At 38.7% G+C, this 26165-nt stretch overlaps 1 protein-coding gene across 2 annotated transcripts; it reads left to right on the top strand.

Moving 5' to 3' along the window:
• The first annotated feature begins 1399 nt into the window (after positions 1-1399).
• On the top strand, positions 1400-25893 carry LOC119907231 (serine-rich adhesin for platelets-like). Of its 2 annotated transcripts, XM_038724945.1 has the most exons (38): positions 1400-1408; positions 1493-1544; positions 1624-1701; positions 3751-3818; positions 3944-4018; positions 4113-4137; positions 4226-4246; positions 4996-5052; positions 5135-5274; positions 5960-6079; positions 6318-6375; positions 6680-6724; positions 6824-6880; positions 7459-7607; positions 11809-11910; positions 12006-12054; positions 12143-12223; positions 12569-13192; positions 13282-13359; positions 13591-13724; positions 15692-15787; positions 15970-16027; positions 16170-16318; positions 16889-17942; positions 18038-18159; positions 18255-18362; positions 18881-18938; positions 19156-19287; positions 19477-19563; positions 19770-19844; positions 20151-20426; positions 20506-20577; positions 20664-20797; positions 20898-21029; positions 21270-21327; positions 21415-21489; positions 21604-21699; positions 23728-25893. In XM_038724945.1, exons 1-38 carry the CDS (start codon positions 1403-1405, stop codon positions 25296-25298), a joined length of 6372 nt encoding a protein of 2123 aa, XP_038580873.1. In that variant the 5' UTR covers positions 1400-1402; the 3' UTR covers positions 25299-25893. The 2 variants fall into 2 exon arrangements, with proteins under 2 accessions (XP_038580873.1, XP_038580874.1); XM_038724946.1 differs by lacking the exon at positions 18255-18362.
• The last annotated feature ends 272 nt before the right edge of the window (positions 25894-26165 follow it).

Below are 26165 nucleotides of genomic sequence, written 5' to 3'. Positions count from 1 at the left end.
TTTTGTGCTGTGTGCTAGAGACAGGACATTCTTATTGTGATGGACTATATTGATGTATGTTTTGTAACACAATTTTCACTAATTCTGCTTCTGTATTTTCCTTTGCTGGTGTTTTTGATGATGCCTTGCTGTGCTTCCTCACTCTGCTCCCAAAGCACACGTGCTTGCTCACGCACGCACGCGCACACGCGCTACTGCTGAGCCTGGGCAGTTGGATGCAAAAGGAGCACATACACTCAGAGCTATAGAGTTTTAACACTGTGATCCTAACTTTACACTATAAAATAACACTTTAAATGATGACAATGTAGACCACCATCGCTCTAGTAATTAATGATAACAATTTAGGCTATAATGCTCTAAAATAATTTACAACAGAAGTTTTTCACCTGTTACACTGTCTACTTGATGGTTACATGCCACTTACACCATTTACTGCTGAAGTTCTTGACCCTAAAAGTTAAAATGCTTGTTAAATTCAGTGATTAAAAACGCATGGGATTTCCTGCATCATCACTGCAAATTTGATTTTAACTGGAAAAATGCACATATGCAATAATTGTGCAAGATGATACCATCTTACTGTACATAATGTTGCAGGATATCTGAAGGAATGAAGCATTATAAAGAATCCGCCATGAATTTAATTTTTCCCCTGAATTACTTGTGAAAGACAGATGAAGCCTTTTTAAGGTCTTTATTATGTGATTTCAGAATGAGTAAACATAATTTCTGCTCACTGTCTTCCTTCCCACTACACATAGTTTAACAAAAATTCGATATTGAAGTCCAGTGTGTGTATTGTGCAATAGCACAGCATTTTCTCACATACCAGTTTGATAGCTTTCGTTTCTGTTTCTGAGAGCTGTACTTCCCCTGGGACCAGAGAACTTTCCCTGAGTCACTTAATAACAGGATACATCTGAGAGGTCATTTCAGGACACAGTTAGCATTTACATTTCAAGCACTTAGGAAGGCAACTATTACTGTTAACAACTTTAACGTTGGTACATGTACACTGATTGCTGTTAACTGATAAATTTAAGGTGTTAAATTTAGGAAATATAGGTTTCCACCACAAATCACTTGCCAGATGTGGTTTATTAAGTAAACAGTTTGACTGCACAGTCACGGCAGCACTACATTATCTACCCTAAACAGAGTTGTTTTTGTTCTGATGTCTGGTTGAGTAAGAAATCTACCACAACTGAAATCAGTACTGTTTGTTTTCCTGTGACATAGTTTGTGTATTTCACATCAGTTTTAATCTGTGCAGAGAGCATGGCACCCCTCTACTTTGTTGACAAAGGAATGCTACCAGAACTACAACAAGGACTTTGCCTGCATGATACTTGATCTAGCAAAGCAGACAGAGGAAATTCATGGTACTGCAAACACTGATATGAAGGTAATAGTATTTTCCAAAGTCTCTATTGCAGGCTTCCACAAATGGATATTTTGTTGATATTAACGTGAAACTATTGTTTTACAGCAAGTGAACCTGGAGCCTGGTACATCAGTGAATTTCAGTCGTTATGCAGAAGGTATATATTTTTAATGCCTCAGTTTATGTTGTATTCCTCTGAATGATGTCTTACTAATTAAGCTTATGGTGGCTTGTAGCTTTGAAGAAACTGGAATCCATCACGAAGGAAAACAAGACCAGCTTGATTACAACTGTCAAGCCAGGGAACAAGCTGGGTATGTATTTCAGTGTAAACTAGTTGGATCTGTTTGAGGCTGTTGGTGTTACACCAGTTGTGATTATGTGAAATGTCTGCTGTGTAAAATGATAATAATGAAGGTTATTTCCCTCAATGGATGGATGGATGGATACTGTCAGAAGTCTTAGTGTATTAAATGTGACCACTGTTTTGAAGACTAATAGCTCAGAACCGGGCCAGATATCAGATCTGAACTCATTTCCCCACGCTTTTGTATGCACTCTCTGGTCAGAGCATTTGTCGGGGGCTCTGGGTCTTAATAGACTTTTATGCCTGTATTCTTGAGAATTTTATGCAAGTCCAATTTGGGATAGAATAAAATGATGTTGCCTTTACCCCAAATCTACTAGAGGAGCAACAAAAACACTCTACAGGCCATTTCAATAAAAACTGTATTTGAAAAGATATGAAACAACAATTCCTATTTTCACCAAAAAATAGGTAAAATTACCAATTCGCTGCAGAAACTCACTCATTAACTCCTAACTCCTCAGGCTAGATGAGTAATTAGTATTAGGATATTATGATAGTATACCACTAAAACATCCCACTACCAAAATGTAAAACTGTTTTACTGTATTTAATATTAGTACATAATGTTAGGATGTTATATAGCTTTATTAGTATACTAGTCCTAGCTGTACTAGTCAGGGGCCAACAGAATAATTTAAACTAGGCAGTAGCTACAGCAGGTTTAGAATAACAGGAACAATGTTGCTTTTAGTAGTTTGTTTCATTAACCCAAAATAATCTGACTTGTGGTTAGTCTCTAATTAAATAAAAACAGTAAGCCATGAAATTAATCTCTCATTGATACCTGTTTATCTGTTGGCTACCTTATTTGCGACTGATATAATGTTCTTACCATATCACTTATGCTTTGCCTGGGCTACTAGTCCTATTGTTGTTACTATCATTAACATTACGATTATTACCATAAACACTATAAATATCTGTACCATTATTCACTCAGTCCAAAGCAAAATAACCTTTACTGTCTGTACCTCTGTGTGTATATTGTGTAGGCTACCCCCCATCCCTCTCTCACACACTCACACTCACACTCACACACACACACACACACACACACACACACACACACACACACACACACACACACACACACACACACACACACACACCCGCCCCTAACGGTCAAGGCGGATGGGCGCCCACCCTGACCCATTATTCTGCCTCTTAAAAGGAAGTTTTTCCTTGCCTCTGTCACCTAGTGCTTGCTCTTTGTGGGAATTGGTGGGTTTCTGTAATTAACATCACAGAGTACGGTCTAGACCTGCTCTTTTATGAAAAGCACTATGAGATAACTGTAGTTTTGATTTGGTGCTATATAAATAAAATTGAATTGAAATTGAATTGCACTTCATTATGTTCTGATGTGTAGTGTGCTATTGACTGACATAGCACTGGACATAACTGTCTGTTATGTCCCAGTACCTTTTAACATGTCATTAACTGGATCCTGACACCATTAAAACCAGGAAATGTCTAATTGCGTTTTTTCTAATGAAACATCTTCCAGTTGAGGTCAACTGACTTCTCTAAGCATGCAAACTTAACATCACAGTTGATACACTGAGTACATAAACCACATACATTTTACATGTGTATGTAATATAGTGTACACACAGGTTATACTGAATGAATAATTAACTATGACAACTGTATGTTTTGGTGTTAAAATATCACTTCTGCGTCCTCTCACATGTTTTGGCTGCATGCATAATATCTTAATATACTTTTTTTTTAAAAACACCTCCATTGCAACCCTCTACGCAGGAATAAGCGGTTGACGATGGACGGATTGATGGACCTCCAGTGTTTTAAATAGCGTCTATAATAATACTTAAATCTTATCTCAAATTGTTGAAATAAAAAACATAATTTGATAGATTTGTGAAAAAGAGACGATGTGTATTTTTTTTTAACTACTATTGTAAACATTTTTTTAATTGAACTTTAACAATATGGAATTAACAACTCTACTACTATGTTTTTTTCTTTGTAGAGCGTCATACTGCATCAGCAGGGTCTGTAGCAGTGCATGCTACATTATTCTACAAAGTTCGCTGTCAGGTAATAAACTATCATAACACGCTGGATATTACTGCTGTACCAAATACCAAATGTTGCTGGACATTAAGAAAACAAGTTTAATACAGTGGACTTTGTTTCTGTTGTTTTTTCCCCTCTTGTGGCAGAACTGCAATATGGTCTTTACCATAGGTCAGTATTTGAATCATTTGGCAGATTTGCAAAACTGGAACCACAAACAGGTAGATCAACATTTTTATATCTTTCTAGTCAAAATAAAATGATTTTTTGATTTTTGATGATGTGCTATAAAATATGACTTCCGTTCTTCTCCAGATGTTGAAGAAATCCTTTGCTGAAGGTACATTGGACTTTTCTCTGATTTCTCTTATGATAGTGTATTGTTAAGACGATTTAAATGAGATTATTAATTTCTCCCTTTCTTACAGCTGGAAGAGATGACCAAACAGGTACACTTTTCTCCTTCTGTTACAACATGTTGCAACACTTTGAGACATTAGTTTAAAGCAATACAGAAACTGTATTTGTCAAAAGGTTAGAAAACAAATAAGTCTGTCAGCTTAAAAAAAAAAAAAAACTAATTGTAATAAAGTAATAAAGTACTTTATTAATCCCAATAGCAAATTATACTGTCAGCTTGGAACAAAAAATCCCCAAAGACATTGTGCAAAACACTTAAAATAAGTGTGATGATTTTTACTGTACATAGATACCTGTGTTACACACAGTGAGCTTTGTATTTGAATTTCCAGCATTTCCTTTACAGTGATTGATGGTATCACAAAAAGCATTGGCATGTGTTTTTCTGTGTTTTCGGCCCAACTTTTGAGTTGACGACGTGGCAATTCTGCAGTTCCACTCTGACAAATAACAAAGGAAGGAGTTTACCTCATATATATACCTTACCCTACCAAAGCTGTTTCTTATCAGTTATTGTTTAGCAAACCCTCTGCTCGTTCTCCCACAGGCCACGGCTTGACCTTTTTAGTAACATTTGTTAACGTTCCCACTCTGAGGCACCTTTACACAAGATTCTGATTTATCAAACATAGTAGAAATTAAACATGGTTAGATGTGCATGAATAATTTGCAGTTTCCCTCACAATGTTCAAATCTGTTGTAATTTAAGAAAAATTTCCATAGATTTTGGTATTTATTCAGCTCCTTCTCTTAACCCTCTTTCCTTTTTTAATGTTAGCATTCACACCCTGGCTGGACTTGTACACGTACACCCGAGGGAAGGAACCAGCTGTTGGTGAGCTGACCCACTTACTATGGTTTTGTTCGGTGTTAAACTGAGAAACATTTCATTTCTTAATTTGATTTTGTTTGTTTAGGTGCAAGCCTGATAGTGACGTGTATCACCACCGAGATTCAAATGAAACCTATTTATGTGTGCTTTGCTTGTGAGGACTCTTTCTCGGATTCCTTTCTCAAAGAACACTTAGACTCTCAAAAACATCTCATACTCACATTGGTAAGCTGTTGTTTGAGTTATTTCCATATGTGGCTTGTGTTTGGACATTATGACACCAGTGCAGCTGTGTGTGGGTGCTGGCGGTATGTACACTATGTACATAGTTTTTAGTTTTATATCACGTCTATATCAAATTCTGACACAGGTCAATAGCTGCCACATTGTTGGGTGTCCTTTCTTTTTGTAATTAAGGTGATCAGATTTAGAATAGTTTAGGTTTTTCTGGATTCCCACAAGCCCTTATGGTGCCTTTATAAGCCAAACTGTAAAAAAAAACTCTTTCAGGATTCCATTTAAAAATAACAATTCATGCAAGGGCCGGAAACACAGTAATATACAGCGAAATCCAATGGGGAAAAGCTTGTTTTTTTGGCCACTGTCCTAAATTATGGGGCGGCTGTGGCTCAGGAGATAGAGCGGTTGGCCGTTAATCGGAAGATCGGCGGTTCAATCCCGGGCTGCATGTCGAAGTGTCCTTGGGCAAGATACTGAACCCCGAATTGCCCCTGGTGGCTGTTCCGCCAGTGTATGAATGTGTGTGAATGTCAGTTCAGTTTCTGTTTGAGCACTTAGGCTCAGTGTATGAATGTGTATGACTGGTGAATGCAGATGTAGTGTAAAAGCACTTTGAGTGGTCAAAAAGACTAGATATACAAATACGGAGCATTTACATTTAAATTCTTAGGTGTACCAGAATCCCTGGCGTCTCCCTTTTGCCTGGGAGAAACCTCTGGATATGAATTTCTTGAGGTCAATGGCATGGGAAGAGGAGAAGGAAAGAGGATCACATCAGATGATGCTGAAGGTAAAATGCCAATTCAAATATTTTGTATTTTCTTACTCTGGTGTTTACATCTGTGTATACATATACAAAAGTCATTATACCCGCATCATAGCATATAAAGTACCATTCAGTCTTAAAGCTAACACCACCACCACCAGAGTGAGGCTTCTTAATGTAATAGAAAGGTTAATTTCCTGTAATCATTTTCTCTAAATAATTTTCTTTAGCCATTACTTATTAAAAATGTTTCCTTTCTCAGGTGCTTGATATGCCATACTGGATGTTCCAGAGGCTCATCCCACCTTCTTACCCTAAAGGTACAACTGGTCTTGCATCAAATTATTCAGAGGTAGTTAGGGAGACTGTATCTTTCCTCTCTGCACTTAAACCCTTGTTTTAGACAATGCAGGAAATTATGCCACTAATTAATGTACCTGTACATTTCCCCACACTGCAGTTTTATTTATGATGTCAAAATTGTGACCAGTGCTCTGTGAGATTTTTTGAACTGGTTTTGGTCATACTTGCCACCAAGCCTACTTGCACAACATTAAAATCCAAAAAATGAAACCTGTAGCAGTCTAACATAGTTTTGTGTTTTGTTCTTGATTTTGTCTGTAGTGATGGAGAGACTTGAACTATACCACACTATCTTAAAGCGTGAAGGTTAGTGCTAAAATAATTTCTTTATTATACAAGATAAATGAAATTATTTGACTTGTTTACTTTCATCTGACTTGTCTTTCTGCTTTTCTGTCTGTGCAGTTCCGCGGTGTGAAACATACAGCAAACTCCAACAAAACGAGAGATTTCCTTTGCTTGGTGGGTACTACTAGGGAGAAAAAGAAATCAAAAGTGTTGTGGTGGGAGATTTCTTTAGCGAACGCTCGTAATAAACTTTAGTCAGCCAAAAGATGAGAACTTCAGGCCACTTGTACACTTTATTGTGATATCACAGAACAATACAAATGCTGACACAACTGAATAAAGCATATGGTTTTATACCATGTGTATGTATTTCTAGCAGCTTTGTTTGTTCCTTTAAGTTCCAACATCTTTCTAATTTCTTTTCTACCCTCTCCCCCTTTTCATTTAAAGCTGTAGCCATTCTATCTCTCCCTGATGTTATCCATAGCATTGCCTAATGATGCCTGAATATGTTTTCATATTCTATCTTGTGAATAAATATCTGGTAAATAAATCCTCAAACGTTCCACAGTTTGTTTGTTTTTTTTTATCTGTAGTCATGTTCAAGCATGCATCATATCACTGAGGGCTATAACATTTACAGGGAGCATGCCCTTGGTCACGCAATTTGCTGCGCTTCAGCAAATTTATTATACATAATTTTACCACAGTGCACTATGGATTTCTTTTGACTTTTCACCTCGTCATTGCAGGTCATCAGTTCATGGTCAGTTACAGTGTGGCTGTCAAATGGCATCCGTCCACAGAAAGGGAATCCCTGTGTTTGCTCTGTGAGAGGAAGCTGTCAAAAGATGAATATTATGCTCATGTGTTCAGTCGGGAACATGTTGGAACATTTCTGGTGAGTATTTTTATTCCAAACGCTTCTCATGCATGATTTTTTCATTAATGGTGACCGTTACTCTTATTGTTGTTGACCTCTACCCAAATAGTGTTGTGCAAAGGCACACAAACAGCACAGTAAATAAAAATCCTAAAGGGTGAGACATCTGGGTCTAAAAAGAGATTAGACAGACACTGGAACTTAATAATAATAATAATAATAATAATAATAATAATAATAATAATATAATAATAATAATACATAGAATGCATAATAGCATGTAAAGTACAGCATTTTGAAATAAGTGCAGCAGTGCATAAATGTGAAACAAAGTGCAAAAAGAGGTTTCATATCTACATTAGGAAAGTCATAGCTAGTTAAAAGCAGTTTTTAGCTTTCTTTTTAAAATATTTAGCTTGCAGGCTTTCCAGATATCTATAGTTAGTGTGTTTCATAGCTTTGGGGTGTAACGGTCAAAGGCTGCATTTTCTTTCTGCTGTTTGTGAGAACCTCCTATAAACCGGGAGTAGGGGATCAGAGTGTTCTTGAAATCAAGTTGTGAACAAGGGAGTCAGCAATGTAGCTTGGTCCTAGCCCGTTAAGAGCTTTGAATATCAGGAGGGAGGACCTCCAAATAAATTCTAAATATTGAAGGAAGCCAGTGCAGAGCAGCTAAAACAGGACTAATGCTTGAAATAAAGGCATGAATAAGTTTTTCTGGATCTTTTTTAATTTATAAATAGTCGCACTTGCTGTGTTTCTAAGGTGTAAAAATTATGTTTTTGTTTCCTTCTTGAGTCAATTTCCCCAGAAGACCACTAGTAGGATTTCAGTTTTGTCCTTGTTTAACTTTAAGACATTAACGTACCTCCATTTATTTATTGCCAAAAGTAGTAGAAAAATGTGCTATGCTTAAGTATGTTAAACTGTTGCGAGCGTTTTCGGTGAACTTATATAGTCTCAGTCAACTTATAAAACAGGACCTGGTGCATAGACAGAGCTAGGAAATGTCTACGTGACTTGGTCATTCTTTGATAAAGATTATTCTAACAGTAAGGTAGTTTATAGCTGCAGCATTATTTGGTTCAGCAGAGTTGTGCAGTAGCTTATCACTTGCATGGAAACATACATTGTGCTCTCTGATGATGTTACCACGTGGCACCATATATATTGAGAATCATAATGTACCAAAGAAACTATCATGTGCAACCCTGAAACAGGTCTCAGACATTTAGTAAGAGCACCTTCAGTGCTGTTGTATTGTCTAAAGCCTAATTGAGATTTATTCAGGTAATATTTTCTTCAAGAAATGAGTTTATTTGCACTGGAACCAGTGAAAATAAAAAAAGTCCCTTTTTACCTTTTCAAGTATCTTACTAAAGATTGGAAGGTTCGATATCAGCCTACGGGTGGTCCTTGCATTACCGTTTAGGCTGTGTTTTTTTTTATTTTTTTTTTTTTTAGTAAGGGTTTTACAACAGCTGTTTTGAAGGCATCTTCAGGACATGACTACAACCACTATTGAATACCTGCTTAAAAAATGCTCTAGATACAGGGTAATACATGAGGTGGAGGAGTACTCCGTGTTAGTCTTGGAAAGGTCAGTTGACGTAATACCGGTGAAGTTCTGTTTTTACAGGATTTGGTGACGCCTTGTGTCCCCCTATTTTCCTTCAGCTGCTCTACAGATTCTGTTAACTAATTAACACTGTTTTTGTTAATTTTTCAACCATATCATTTAAAGAGCAGTCATAACTGTATTACTCATAATATTGGAGAACTTTGCTTGAGCCTTGCCATCTAGGAATCTCTAACTGTAAATTTTTTGTTTTTGTTAATATTAGGTTGGCAAATTCAGGGATGGTCAGAAATAGATCATCTTAATACTGAAACATTATCAATGTTTAACCCTGTTTTTATAAGCTAGTTAAGACTTTTACCATGATAATGAGTGGCTTCATTTACATGGTGGTGAGTTCAAAGCTGTTCAGTAAAGCTTGAGAGCTTTGGGGTCATTATTTTTGTTAATATGAATATTCTGAGAAATTTACCCAGGTTAATGCCAACTGGCCCATACGATATTGACATTTTGAGAATTAATTCAGTGCAAGTCTATGGGAGAGAAATATTACAGGTTAGACTATTAACAAAGGGCAATTTATATGAGATCTAAGGAAACCTGACTGCTCTTTTAAGTGGAAGTGCTTGCCCTTAATTAGAGATGTGACTTTAATAACTTATGAGTGTATGTATAATGTCAATTGGATATAAGAATATAAACATACTGTACATGTATGTGTTTCACTAATTATTCAGTAGTGTGCAAAAGGCAAAACCCTCCAGCCAAGCTTCTGGCAGCACTGTGTGGGCTCTGTGGTGCAACTCCTCAGAGTGGTCAACCCTGGACACGACAGGGAACAGGCCATGTTAAATTTACTGCCCCTCTTGTGTCACTCATCCTTTCAGTGTTTAAAGAACTAACTTATTTGGTTGTGGTCTGAAAAGGGGGATAGCTGTCTGACAGTGAATGCACTAATAATGGAGGGGTCCTTGTCAATGATTTCATACTGTAAGTTACTACACTAAACCCAAGAGCCAGCACATTTACAATTAATTTTACTCTGGTTGCTTCTATGTAACGTTAGCAAGTACACGTTGCTCGAATCCAGTGTTATCTTTATTTCTATTAATACTTTATATCATACATAGAAGCTTATATTTTAGCTTACTCAATTTTAGTTGCCTAACTCTAGCGTTAGCTAGCTTAGTAACGTGTTATGTCACTGTTGGACATGCTGTGGTCACCGGGGGAGGACGAGAGAGGGCAGGTATTTTTAAACAGTCTATGGTATTTGCACAGATGCCATGAGCTGAAATGCCAAACTTCTGATAAAAAATGTCAGTTGTTAAACTTGATCAGATATGGTCTTGATTTGAGTTAATTTTAAAATGTCCATCATCAAAAGGGATTATTAAATATGTTGTAACTTAACTGAAACAATATTGGTTATTGGTACATGTTTGTCCTGTTGAACTGTTAATACTAAAAACTGTAGTTTAAAAACAATTTATTGATTGGTAACATTTTTAGGTTTTTAAAAGGCTGACGAGAACAGACATTTCTGTCAACCTCATTAAAATGCTTTGTCAACAGTTGTTAAAGATAAACTTCGCTAAAATGGTCAGTAATTTGTTGCAGTCTGTTTAGTCTATGTTCATCTTTCTCATTTTATAACGTTATCCATAGCAGACTACAATAACTACAGTTATGTTTATGGACAATGACACTGCTGTACATTTTACCACCAAACTACTGTTTTATTACTACTTAATTCATTAGACAAAATTCAAAAATTAAACATGTTACCACTGTTGGACCGTGACTTTAAATTACCCTTTTTAAACTATGTGTAGTCCTTGGCCTGCGTGTTCTTTCATGAAGCAATAGGAGAAGATGTTTTTGGTCCACGTTAATCAGTTTTATTACAAGCAAATGAATAAAGCTTACAGAGCTCTGGGTCAATCTTCCTTTGTCTGACTGGCTATCTCTCCCTGACCCAGTGTTTTAGTATACATCCTCACCTCATAAAACAATAAAACAAAAGTGTAGGTCAGTCCATGATGTTGTCCTCTGACTCAACGAATCATCATGCTGTTGCTGGGCAGATTATGAGCATAGTTCCTGAAATAAGATATCTTGGAGAAGAGATGTTTTGTACCACATTCCAAACCACCCCTCACCCATTGTTCAAGTGTCCTTATCTGATCATGCAGAGACCCCCTGTTCCTGCACCTCTCCAAAAAACACACACATCAGGTCTAGTTTAATAAATGATAAACCAACATATAAACTTCTACCTATAAAATACATCAGAGATCAATATAAGAAAACACAATAATTTTGGTTACCCTGAGTAATAGAAAAATCATACTATAATAATCTCTCACCACCCAATGCTAATTATATTATAAATTATACAGTATATTCTTATTTTTTTTTTACATGTTTACATGTCTTAAAATGTGTCTGTCAATACTGTTTATTAGCTATAGTTGCAAAAAACACAACCACACAAATAAGTACAATAATGTACTGTAATGTAATAATAATGAATAGCTATGGTATATTGGATATTGTACACATGGCGTCAAATGACTGTTTTAAATGTACCAGAAAAACTGACTAGACATTTTTGTGTGTGTCTTTGTGTCTGTGTAGAACCATTTCCACCCAGGCTCGCTGAACTCAAGCATGGATGCAGAGGCCTTGTTGGACTTGGCAAAACAGGCCGCACGTATTCATTCTGTATCACATGCACAGGTATTCTATACTAGAAACTGAATTTACTATCTTTGTGGAGTGTCTCCTCCAGCCATGCGCTAATGCTTTTGTTCCAATATTTTCTGCCTTCAAAGATCATGGCGTTGGAGACGCCCATCTGGGAGCCATGCTCCTACCGGAAAAGTGAGTGTAACTATTGTGAACAATGTTCCACATGGTCATCTGTAACTGTGAATTGGTTTCTTGACTTTATTATACTGTTTTGTTCCAGCAATATCCATCCTGGCATCTGTGAAGAGGAGAGAAGGCAAAGGAAAGCTTGAACCTGAAATAATACCAAAAATGAAGCTTTGTAAGTCAAGCCTGATATACTAGCTAAACATTTTGTTATGTAGATGTTTTATGTTCAGTATGACCTTTACTAGTATGGTTTAGGCTTGAGTGGTGGCATGGTGGGAGATTTTGTTTGTTTTTTATATTTAATTATTATTTGGTGTAGCAGTTAAGAAAAATATCATGAGGGTACATTTGGCTTCCTGGAAATCCTCTACTATTAATCTGTTCACCTCATCCACTGATTTCTTAACTTGGACAGCTCTTTTTTTGCTGTTTGTATTATTGCTCACTGGATGGATACTTGATAAACCATTGCAAATGATTATAATCAGATTCATTTTTTTAATGTCATGTTTCTCAGCCCCCAGAAAAACTTCAAAAGACATGGACAAGGACCATGTGAGAGACAACAGTCAGAAAAACGGCAGGATGATGGAGGGGCCTGAGAAAAACTACAGTCAGAAGTCCATAGACAATAATGAGACGACCATGAAAAAGATTTCAGTAGAAGCTGCTGCTGAAATCACCAGTATACACTGTGTAGAAAGTGCAGCTGGCAAGAAGACTCATACACAAAGTGAAAAAGAGTCAGAGCAGAGAAGAGAGGTGTTTTCAAAAGCTAGTTCAGAGGAGACAATGAATGCAGATAGTACGTGCCCGGCAATAAAGGTGGAGAAGATAGAAGAGGAAAAGGTAGAAAAGACTATTAAGCAGGAGAAGGTAGAAGAGCCTACAGCGACCCTAGAAAGCTGCCAGAACACAGACAAAAACGATGGAACAGAGTTTGGAGAAAAATGGAGCAAAAGTAGCAAAGAGGTCTCGACACCGTTGAATAACATTTACAAAGAAAATGAAAGAAAGAGGCCTAGCAACATGTTTGAAAAATCACAGGACACATGGGACTATAAAAGGCAGCGGCTCACCTCCGAACAAGACGCATCTGAAGGAAGTGGAGGAAAACCAAGTCAGACTGCGAAGGATAAAGGTATCTAAATGTCATATTTAGGTTTGTGGATGATTTTTCTGTTTCTGTGAAAATGTCTCAGTCTGTGGTTGTCTATGGCTCTCTTACAGTGTCTTCTAATGTGAACCCCCAACAAGGACATCACTTGTGGCAGTATCTCCAGAGGGAGAGCCGAGAGCCTGTGGTTGGTCAGTGCCTTTAAAAAAATTTTAAATATTGTAGGAAACTTGGTCTGTTACTGTCCACTGGTAATGTTGTTGTTACGCTGATTGTACCATAAATGTTACTTTCAGTTATGATATTTTGATTTCTCATATGTACATGAGCTTCATTTATTCTTAATTAAATTACTTCTGTGAAAATTTCTAGCCAGATTTAATATTGATAACACAATAAATGGTGAATGATATGTCTTCTAGGTTTAAGTGCTCTCATTGAATGCCATTGTGATCAGCGTGCCCCTATCTACCTCTGTGAGTGCTGCTCTCTGAAGATCCTAGAGAAGGACATCGTCAGCCATGTTACTGGATTATACCACCAGAAAGTGTATCTGGTAATGAGTAAATTTAATATAAGTAGGTTTGGCTTTTTTCAAGTCTATCTTAAGCCTAGTTCACACTACACGATTTTAAGCCCAATTTGCCGGTTGGTGAGCTTGGTGACCGTCTGGCTCAGACTTGGCTCAGACAATCCCTGCTACCTGGGTGTGCCAATCCATTCTTTCACCCTTATTCTTTGTCTTTATATTTGCTATCTTTATAATAACAAACAACAGCTGTTTTGTGTGTAGATTCACGTCATTTGTTTCACATTGCACGTGTGTTTTCTTGACAAAACGTGGTTTGGAGACCAGCGTCTTGTCAGCTCGTGTAGTGTGTGAACCCCTGTCATCCAACAGTCACGTAGTGTGAACGCCACAACGACTTCAAGACTCCCATCACATCATTGCAAGCTGTGTAGCGTGAACAGCACGGCGATTTGCCGTCGCTGAAAGTCGTGTAGTCTGTGCGAGCCTTTAGTAGTCAGAAGTGTCAGATTCTGTATTTACATAGAAAGACTTATTGGTCAATGTAATCCTTCCTCCTCTCCATACTGGCCAAGATTCCTTAAAGAGGTGGTATTATGGTTTTTGGCTTTTTCCCTCTCCTTTATTGAGTTAAATATCTTTTTTGTGCATGTAATAGGTTTGCAAAGTGGAAAAAGCCCGAAGTCCAGCCCAAAGGGAGTTCCCATCTCCCACAGAAAACACTGCTCTGAAGTGCTTGAAAACAGCTCGTTTGTAGTCCAGTCTTTACTTCCCTTTCTTGTGACGTCACAATGAAAATACGTGTCATAATGCTCGCTGAGCGACTAGTCCGACACGCCCTCAAAAACACTGGTGGAAAAACACCTCTCCTCTCCCTTCCAAACACTAGCTACCCTCCAAGCAGTCAATGGACATAAAGTTGTTACTGTGATGTAGAGACAGAGCTCAGTTAAAACATTATGGATAAAAGATACTTTTGTTACAGATTAATAACTCACCACTCTGAAACTCTTGCTCCAGTCCAAATTGCCAACATGGTCGGCAACACGTAGCCTACAGCTGAATCAAAGCTGTTTCTCTGCTTCTGATTGGCTATTACCAGCCTTCGCTGTTTCTCTGCTTCTGATTGGCTAGTAGTCCTTAACTAGGAACTGCGCATGTGCAACTCCCAATAAAGATCATTTAGAGACAAGCTGTATCACTTTAGCCTTCAACACACAGGGTGAAAAGAGGAGCTGCAGCAATGTGCAGTATGACAATAAATATGGTGTTTTTTGAAAATTAAACCATGTAAACCTGTTCTGGTACAACCTCTAAATAGGATTTTGAACCTGAAAATGAGCATAATACCACCTCTTTAATGGAGCCACTACACTGTAAGAAATGGGGGACAATTACACAGTTGTCATTCTGTGCATAAATGATGGTTAATGCTACGTTATGGTCATTTTAGTGTTTTTCCTTGCTGAGCAGTGGTGGAGAGAGAAGTTCTGACAAACTCTCAGTTGAATGTAAGTTTGTTGCCTGAACAAAACACCAGCAGTAAAGATGCACACAACTGCTAGGTCAAGGATACCCACCCGATTTGAATGAGTGAGTCTACTGACAATATTCCTTTACAGCCAGTATGAACGGAAGGAATTATTGCAACCAATATGTCTTTTTTTTTTTTTTTTTTTTTTAATCTACGTTTTTCATGTTAATATTGTTTTAAGATAGACTTAATCATTCCAAACCTATCCTTTAAAACACACGTTCCTATTATATCCAAAAGTATCAAAATACCATGTTGAAGAATGATCAATATTCATAGCTTGCTACTACAACAGCTAACATTACTGTCAACTTACTTTTAAAGCATACCATAGTAGTAAAGAGTAAAGCCACCTTCAGAATTATGGTGTTTCCTAGTTTCTACCACGTTTGATACAAATACAACAGATGGTCTGTTTTATAGTAGTAATACCTTCACTTGTGTATGTTTCTGACATTAGGGTTTACAGGAACTGTCATGGAACGAGCAGAGGCAGAGGATCATCAGACATCAGGCTGCATTGGTTGAAAAGGAGAAGGGATATGGAGACGCTCAGGTGTGATGCTGGTCTAAATTACTTTAGTTGTAGACATGTTACACTGACACTTAAAAAAAAAAAAAAATAAAAATAAAACGTCAGTCCTGGATAATATTGGCGTAAAGATCTAAAAGAAAAATCATAAAGAGGGAGAGAAAAGGAGCCAGTAATATGTTTTACTAATTGTTGTTTGTCTCCAGGTTGTTGATCTGGATGAAGATATTTACAATAACATCTCAAAGCAAAACTTTAAATCAGGTAAGGGTACATCTTTCCTTAAATTTGTGTCTTCTTTTGTCTTGACTGGTTTTGGTTGAAGTTAATTTTGTGTGATTTTTACAAGTGAGTCTGAACGTTTTTACAGTTTAATATTCTTCTGTATTTTCCATTATTTACACAGCCATACAAACAGTGAAGGCACTTCATACTCAGCAGGGCGGCGGACGTGAACTCCCTTCAACCACAGCTCTGCCTGCTATTCATCCTGTGGACACATCAGTAACCCTTCATACTCAGCATGAGGTCTATTCTGCGATGGATGAATTCCGGGTTAGTCAATTTCTTCCATTCGTCATAAAGAAGTCAATCTGCATGCTGAGCAGATAAAATCGATAACAGGAAGATGCAGCTTAATGGAGCACCACAATTCTGCTCGAGTCTTTTCTCACTGCACTTGTGTTCACCTTATCTCTCTATCTTGACAACATGTTTGAGTCAGGGACAGAAGGGTTTTGACCAGACAACACACTCATTTTATTCTGCTTTTGCTCAGAAATTACAGTGGCTGCGAAACTTGTGAAAAACACAAAAGGACGTGTTATATTGTCTGTCCTGGGCAATATGGCGCACTCTGTGGAAGAGTACCTGCTACTTCTGTAGATAGAAAGGGCCCATTATAAGTTAATGAAAACGTGTGGGGGTTTTTTCAGGTGATTATACACTAATGAAAGCATGCTTACATACTGCTAATAGATCCCCCTATATCTTACACACTGGACCTTTTAACAAAAAGGCTTATAAAGTTAACATGGTAACACATTTGACGGGCAGTGACAGTTCTGTGTAGCTCTCAGCTGAAAAAATGAGCAGTCTACTGAATACAATTGTTTCATTTCAAAGGTGGTGAAGATGGAGATTGATGATGATTCAGAAGACTCTGAGGCACAGCAGTCTTCAGTTGCTGCAGCTGTGTCTGTAATGGCAGGAACCACCTCCAAAACAACTGAAGACGTCAAAATGACAAATATCAAAGTGCTTGATTCAGCTGACAATGGTAACACTTGCCTTACTGTTTCCAGATGTAGTAAAGAAACAACAAGTCTTCATGTGTCTATAAGTGGGGCAAACACAGCACGTATGCATCCTGAATCCACAGGAAAAGCTGAACACATTAATGTGGGGTCATTGAAAATAGCAACCACTTCCAAAATAGAGGGGACATGTCAAACTGTAGCAACGTCATATTCCACGGGAACCACCCTCACCAGACCCATGACGGCCAAAACTTCAAATTCTATTCCAGACACCACAATATTATCAACCATCTCCAAACTTCCAGCCACCAGCTCCAGCTATTATACAGCCTCCACCACATTGAGAGAAACTGCCTGCAAAAATGTAGCAAATACCTCCAGTGCCGGTGCAACCCTCTCTAAATGTACAGCAAATGCTTCCAAACTGACAGGAACCACCTCCACCTCTAGTGCAACCAACTCAAGTACAACCTCAACCACAATGCCTGCAACAGTGTCCAAACCACTGGAAAGCAGGACTGCAGCTGCATCAATGCAAGTTGCAGTGTCTTCATCTAAAGCTGCCACCATCTCTAACACAGGATCCAAAGTAGTGCGTGAAGTCACCAGCAAAACTGTACCTGCCTCCAAAAATTCAGAAACTTCATCCAAAGCTATGGTGACATCTGCAGCCACCGCTAAAATGACTAATATGTCAGTTAAAGACGAAAACACAGAAGCCTCTGTCAAGACTGTACATATGAAGAATTCCTTGGGGTCAAGTGCTGATGTCGCATCAAAAATTCCTAAGAGTAACGCATCTGCAGCTCTCCGCCAGACCACGCTCATGTCCGTCAGGTCTGAAAACCAGAGTCCACCCCCAGAGCCATCACATGCCTCCGCAAGCAAGACAAAGCCACATGAAACAGCTCCTAGAGTTGGTAAGTATTTTGTGTAGATATACATGTAAATATGTCTCTATGAATTGGTCTCTTATTTCAATCAGAATCAATGCATTGTTGTCTTTACTTTATAGGCATAAACCAGCTGATTGTAGTGTCATGTAGAGGAAAGCGGCAAGTCTACTGTCAGCTGTGTTCAGTCAAGATGCAGAAGTCCGATCACCTACTTGATCGTGTCCACAAGTATAACTATGTGGTGCGTACTTGACAAGTCTTGTAGAAAATGCAGGAAGCTTGTAAAACAGGGCAGTATTACAAACCTTAGCTGTGTGCTCTTAATATTCGTACTAGAAAAAGATGTACCCTTGGTGGAAAGCCAAGCCATCAGACATGGAGAGCAAATTGGACAACATGGTAGCCAATTTGGCTGAGAATGATGTAGGATCCCGCTCCGCCCAGGTAAACGTGACCCAAAACCTTTTGTCTGTGTTAATCTGACTTAATGGTGTGATGTCCAATAATAATAATACAAAAAATAATTAAATACACTTTAATTATAACAATTAATTAATTTAAATTTTTTTTTTTTTTTATTTTTTTTTAAACAAAGAATTATACTTAAGTCAAAGATACTGTGCAAGATTGTTGTTGCGTAACCACATTGTTTTTTTACAAACCGTTCTGGTCTTTAGTGCAATGATCAACTTAAATAATTGACACCTATCTTTAATGATAAGCTCACTTGAATTGATGTTATTTACTCATATTTGTACTGCTTAAGGAGCCTAAATTATTGAAATTGGTGAATGTTCTGTATCTTAGTTAAATGCAGTGTATTGAATTACTGGCCATTGGTTATGAGGGATACAGTTAAGAAATGACAACAAATACATGAGAACATACATCATGGAAATGTGTTTAACGAAGTAGCATGTTATGGTTTTAACATTGTGTGCCTGTTTCTGTCTTTCTGCTAGACAATGGAAGTGAACATTGATGAGTACAACGAGCTGAATGGTCTTCCAGACAACAAAGGTAAAGATTATTCTAATACCCTTCACAAATCTACTGCTACGTGGCTTACAAGGTGAAAAGATTACAAAGAACCGTCCGTCTCTATTTGTTGAGTTGTTCAGCCATGTTAGCAGTGGGGTCAGAGGGGACTGAGAGAGAAATTATCCAGTCAAAATAACAATACTGCAGATTTGTTTTATAAATGTGGAGAAAATCATAATTCTCTTTTTATTCTCAGCTCTAGAAAGGGTGAAAGTAATGGTGAAACAGAACAAGTCGCAGGTCTCATCCTCCACAACTGATGCTGCAGAGGTTTTGAGACAGCGTGTTGCCATTGCTAGTCCATGTGAAATTTCAAGCCCAGATGATGGTAAATTCAATTGTCGTTTCTTAGCACCAAGTTTGAGAAACGTATTGTTGCCTTAGCTAAAGTTAAAAAGATTCTTTATTTTTGTTAAGTTGAGAAACTCATGATTCGTCTGTGACATTAGAAAACCAGTGAATGAGACACAGAAGTATGGAATTACAGTACACCAATTACTCTGATTTTGTCTCTCAGGGACTTCCGTGCCACAGAATGAAATGGCAGGACCTTCTACTGATAACCAATCAGAGCATGAGAACAAATATGAGCCCCAGACGCCAGGTGAGAGCCCACATACTCACACGCAAGATTTGCTCCAGACTCGTATGTCCATTTCATGAGATATGTTATTCAGACTGTTTTATATTGGCGTAATTAATTAAGAAAATTACAGTTACACAGTCATTGACCAACAGAAAATAATAATAAATAAAATAATGATTAACATATTTACAGCTGGACTAATACAAATTCTCTGCTCTTCTTAGACAAATTTGAGAGAGTTAAGTCGGATGTGGAGTCTCAAGCTACGGGTGAAGTCACAACTGCAATTGAGAGTTCTGGTAAACATTCAGCCTTGCCTTCAGTTTTTGTGTCTGTAACATATACATACAATTCTGACGAGTAGTCAAAGTAAAGTAAATTTAACGGCCAGAGGATGGCTCTGGATGACATTAGTAATTTTAAGCCACTATTACTTTATTAGCTGTTACTTTGTAGAATAAAGTGATTATATTGTTTTTACAATCTCTTTATTGGTGTGGTATGTGTGTCATCTTCTTCTGCATCATCACTCATTTACACTAATCCATAATCTCTCAAAATGGGGAAACCTCTGGGTTGTGCCAATCCTCTTGCCGCTGACTCAGAATCTGCAGGCAGATTTGCCCAAACTCCTGATACATGCCAAGAGACTCTTTTGAGGGGACAACAGCAAGAGAGAAGTGATCCAGACTTACAGGACACACAGAAGGTGCTGGAAGGCACTCAGAAAACATCACTTGTAACACTCTTCAACCCAGACACGCTTCCTTCCTCCGCTACAGTGAATGCCGACCAGCAGAAGCAATCAGGACACAGTCAGAGAACACAACATGTACCCATACACCACAGTACATCACAGGCACTGTCAAGGATGCCAGTAGGTAGGTGTTAAGCATTTGTGAGTCAGCAGTTGTTGCCATTTAATGTACTGATTTTGTTATTTTGCATGGGTGTCAACAGGCGAAAAAACTCAGGGCAGTCACTTGTCCACATACTTGAAGGTGCGGGGACTGGAAAATGAACCAGTAATAGGTGGGTGTTTCCATCCTCACACAGCAGACCCTTTTATGTAATGTCATAAAAACACACATATGTGAAAGACGGTGTGTCCTCATCAGGTCTGGGCTCTATTTGGGAGTGTCGAGGGATAACTCGGAAAGCATTCTTCTTGTGTGAGAGCTGCAAGGTTATGCTCCCAGCGGGACTCATCTGTGCCCACGTCATCAGCATTGAGCACAAGTTGTCATACACAGTGAGTGGAGTCTTAATAATGTATTGAAAACCTCTAAACAACAAAAGTATTTCATGTTTGCTCCCACGGTATTTTATGAGATAATATGCATATCTTTCAGCTGAGGCAGGACCCCAAATTAATGTCGCTTTGGCGGGATGATGAGCACCAAGAGAACATACTTTTAGATAATTTATTAAACATTGTTGACAAACTCTCAGACCGCGAAGGCTTGGACAAGACCGAGGCGCAGGTAACCTATTGGGCCCATGTATTGTGTATGTTATCTGAAATGTCCTTGGGGCAATTTGAGCAAGATGTGGTTAAAGATAATTCTAAACATATTTGTTGTCTTCTTGATAAGTTCAGAAAGTAATTATGTTGGACAACCTATTTAACCTTTATTTGCCAACAAAAAACAAGTTAATGTACAAAGTGGAAATACACATCCATAATGCTAATTGTTAACCTGTTTGTGTTTTCTCTTTCAAAGTGTGTAATGCTGGGAAACGAGTTGTATGAGTATCTTCAGAAAGCTTCATTCAGTGAAGGTAGCAGTAAGCTTAAAAGGCTACAGAGTTTATGATCCATGGGAGTGTACAGTGTGTAGTATCAACTGTGCTCTTTGCTTTTCATAGCTTTAGAAATTGTAAAAGACATCTGGAAAGAACAGAGACTGAACGTCCTCTTTCCAACCCCTTCACAACCAAAAGGTGAGTCCCATTAGTCCAGTCACAGGGTCATGTTTTCATTCTTATACACAACTAAAGTGACTAATAAAGGCAGAATGTGGGTCTGAGCAATGAGTTTTTATTTCTGTTGCATAGACCAGCAGCCTGATGGCCAACAGAGTCTAGAGGAATCTCTTCCCACAGAGATGCTGTCAGCACAGGCACTTGAGACAGACCACAGAAGTGTCAATGGTTTGATTTATCATAATATTTACAGTATTGGAAGTTTTTTCCCCACATGTTGCAGTCCACTCCTGTGAACTTGCTTGAAAGTACACAAAAAACATGATAAAAGTAACCCAGAATTCCAGTGTGTAATAATGATATTAAGTGAGTGTTTATGGTGTCAAATATTGTTGAACTCTGACTCATTTCATTAAAATGTTCCTGAGCTTATCCAGACCCTGGGCTCAAAACCAAGTGAAATGTATGACTTGTGTTACCTGCTAACGAGAAACTGTTGACTCAGTATTTCCCATTAATTAACGAGACCATGGCGGCCCGCCAGAGTCTAATTTGCTCCACCATCTCAAAATGAAATGAAAATATTTTTACACATCTCATTACACATCATAATAAAATTTCAGACCTCTAACATTTGGCCGCTGCTCTGCGCTACTGTAAGCTTGCACACTTTGGCATTCGTCCCGAATCGACTACGTTTCTTCCGAGATAACTACGGTATCGTTGACTATATTTCTCTGTCGGTCTGTTCACTCGCTTGAGAGAAGGCGATTAAGCTAGCCGCGCCCCCATTTGGAGTGCACATGTATTCAAGCCTTTATGGTAAATTCACTGAAACGGCCCAGAGTGAGCGTACAGGCAGGTTAGCGACTTTATCCTGTCAGTTTGTGTCTTTACAAAGACAAATGTTGCAGTATGAGAGTCCTACCTGAAGAGAGGCTGTGAAGTCTTCATGTTACACCATACGAGAACCACATGCAACATTATTTATCAAATTGGGTCGGACTCTGGTCGGACTTGATGAATTTAGCGCGAGGTAGTGTTGCCAACTTTGTCACTATGAAATAAGGGACAAAATGTGGCACTGCTGCAGTGCGGGTATAGCCTATTTTTGTGTGAATATACAGTGTATTGTTTTAAGCAATTTGTCATACTGATAGCTATCTCTTAATTAAATATTTGGTAGGTTTAACAATACTTATTTACAGCAGGTACCTTCAACACAGTCCTTTTGTGTTTGCGACCTGACCTTTCTTTTCTCCATGAGAGGGAAGAATTTAGAAAGGTGCGTGACGTTGCGGAGAGCCCCCAGCTGCAGGATGGATCATGCGTAATATTCTTTCAGCCAGAGGGAATGATCATGAAATGAAGTCTGACGCACTGCATGATCATGATAGAGAAATACAGAGATTAATGTCAATAAAGCATGCTGTCAATATTTTAGAGACCCCCCCCCCAAAAAAGATCACAAATCATGCTTTTAGAGGAGCTGAGCTCCCCCTGGCTCAACCATAGTTAGCACCCTGAGCGTAGTTGTCAAAAAATGGGACAAGAGAGGTCACGAATGGGACAACTCAATTAGGCCTAATATAAGGGACGTCCCAGCTAATACGGGACAGGTGGCAACCCTAGCGCAAGGATACACATGTGACAACGCCCGGTTTTCAAAATGTGGTGTCTATACAGTATGGACATAAGATTAATTGGACTATATTCACAAAGTATTAAACATATTACCCGCGACCCTGTGCACAGGATGAGCGGTTGACGATGGAGGGATGGATTAAACATATTCCATGTGTCCATTAAAAGTAAAAAATAACAACAACATTTTAGGGAAATTACTTATTCTATTTTCTATTCTTTGATTTAGGGTTTTTAGAAAAACATTAAATAAATGTGTTGACTTTTGTTGCCATTTCACCACCATTTATAGCTCCACGGTGGGTTTTTTATGAAATATTTTTTTAGAGCACAACATTGTTTACAAGCATACAAATTTCTTCATAGATAGCTTCTTAATTTTGCACCAAATTAATGCATTTAACTTTAAAATGTACAAAAGTTTCTTCAATTATAAGTTTAAAAGTACAAATGTATTCATGTTTTCTTGTGCTTTTAAAATGTTTGTAAGACACTACTGGAATCATTTTCAGGACTCAGAATGGGGCTTATAATCTTTCTCAAAGCTGTAATATACTGAAGCTTTTTTTTTTTTTTTCTTCTATCTCTCATTCATTCTTCTCTGTCTTTTAGAAGCGAGAAAAAAAACCGAACCACATTTGGAAGACACTGCTATGGTTGGAGATTTGGATGAGGTCAAACAAGGAAGAGTCTTGAGTCTGGATGTGACCAGTGTCTCCTTACAGGCTGATTCAGTTGTCTCTCCACTCTCTGCTGCTGCCACACATATCTCTCCCAAAGGGACCTGTGTGAGCCTGTTTGTGCAACCAGAAGTCAAACCACCAGTCTCGCAGCAGCAGAGGCCTGTCCCCGAGTTGCTAGTGAAACGGGCAGAAGTGCGCTCCGAATCCCCATCTTCCTCTGTTGTTGGTCCTAGTCAAAGCCCGTCCCCGTCTCCCAGCAATAAATGCCTTTCAACCAAGAAAAGGTCAGCTGATGAAACACTGGTCAGACCTAACATAAATAACCAACTCAAGGGTCCTTTTGCAGCCAAATGTTCATGCAGTGCATTGCAGCCTATCAGTCAGCCCAGCCCTGAAACGGCCTCCGAGTCCACTTCTGTTAACCATGCTGCAACCTCCACCCTCCTGTCTGCTAAGGACGAAGGCACAGGAACTGGATCTGATGAGCAAGACACACCCATTATGGACTGGGACTCGTTCGCACAGATAATGGCTATGGTGAGAGAGAGGAAGTCTGAGATAAATATGCACCCTTGCACGTCTGCTCCAGATAATGCTGAGACTACTACCGCCTCCGCTAACGCTTCAACCAAAAGTGCTGTGGAGAGAAGATGGGAAACAAAGTGTGTGCAGACTACATCTACAGTGGCAAAAAAAGAATGGGATTCAGAGTCTCAGCTGGTTAAAGCTACATCTAATGCAGACTCTGCCGGTACCACTGTTAGCAATGGGGTTTGTCAGTTGCCCATTAACACAATCGTAACTGCCAGGCCAGACCCCACTAAGCAGCAGTTTGTGGGCGGCTTTAATGGACAGGACCACAATCAGATCTCTTACTGTTTCTCCACAGCTGCAGCAGCAAACGCCAGTGACACTGTGGCAGCTTCAGGAGGGTATGGTCAGTACAGCCAAATGGCTTATTTTGCAAATGGACATTCAGATTATCTTTCTGAGGCTGTTGCAGGTTACATAACACCAAACAAGCCTCCTGTATACACTGGGAGTTTGCACCAACATGAAGGGTATACTACAGGGGGACTCTACCCAAGCCAGATTTACCCAGGGCAGGAAGCAAATCACTTTGGACACACAGCAACTCCGACCCAAGGATGGGTGAGGCTGGGAATGCAGGAGCAACAGCTAACACAGCAGCAGGAGCAACAGCTAACGCAGCAGCCACCGCAGCAGCAGCAGCCACCTCAGCAGCCACCGCAGCAGCAGTACCTCTCATGGACAAGTGGTTCCCTGGGTGCCGGAAATGGAAACGTGGCCAGTGAATGTGCCTTCTTTGGCGCTGTTCAATTCCCCACTCCGGCCAACAATTCACAAATGTTAATGGGGTTGAACAATTACAGCACCAACACAATTGTTCCAACACAAAATGGCAACATCATAATAACACAGCACAATCCCCAAGTTCACCTTAACTCTGATTCACGGTTCTCCTACAACCAACAGTGAGATAACATCCCATGTATCCGCAAACTCCCTTTTTGCCTCTGTGTTTTTTTCTGTAGCTCCCTCAATGGTTAATGCCACTTCTCCAATTTCACATGAAACTACCTGTTAAACCATGTAAATGAGAGAAATTTTTACAGTGATGTGGTGACTAATTTCTGCAATCAAAATGGAAAACCCCAGCTTTGTTCATTTTATTTTCTTGTTTTGCTATTTCAGCCTTTTCAGGTTTTAAATAATCCTTATAAGCATTTGGAAGCATTTTTGTGTGTGTGTGTGTGTGTGTGTGTGTGTGTGTGTGTGTTAAGATAGACATGGTAGAAGTTCAGCTTTGAAACACCCTAAATAAAATTACCTTTAAATGAAGTACACTGCTTTTCTGTTGAAGTAGCACCAAGTTCAGGATAAGGATCTGTTTATAGCTTGCTTTAAATATGAAAGAAGAGTTTGTAAATCTTTTAAATACGAGCACTTTAAGCTGCTGTTGCTCGTTTCAGTTTTTAATGTTTTTCTAATGTTCAGCAGTCAGCTACTGTAATTTTTGTACAAGTTTTATATTAATTTTGTGTTCATTTGAATAAAATTCCTTTAAAAAGATCTTCTGTTGAATGTGAAAAGTGTTCTTTTTCTTTAGTTTCTTCACTTTTGGCCTAAAATGACTCTACTTGTTTTTTGGACACAGAAATTACTGTGGGAACGTCTGCTTTGTTCAGGGCAGTTTTGCCTGGATGTGTAAAGAGCTACTAGGTGGTGGATGAACAGGGATCTAAAATCATAATCCTATGTTGCCTTTGATTGTTCTGTTCACTGACACAGAACAGCCTCTGCTCTGAGACTATTATTTAATTAGACCAAGAGCCTCTGACTCCA

Source organism: Micropterus salmoides, unplaced genomic scaffold, assembly GCF_014851395.1.
Source record: "Micropterus salmoides isolate LMB-PRFRI ecotype aquatic unplaced genomic scaffold, ASM1485139v1 Ms_hic_scaffold_17, whole genome shotgun sequence".
Lineage (NCBI taxonomy): Eukaryota > Metazoa > Chordata > Actinopteri > Centrarchiformes > Centrarchidae > Micropterus > Micropterus salmoides.
This window is presented reverse-complemented; position numbering and strand designations above follow the sequence as displayed.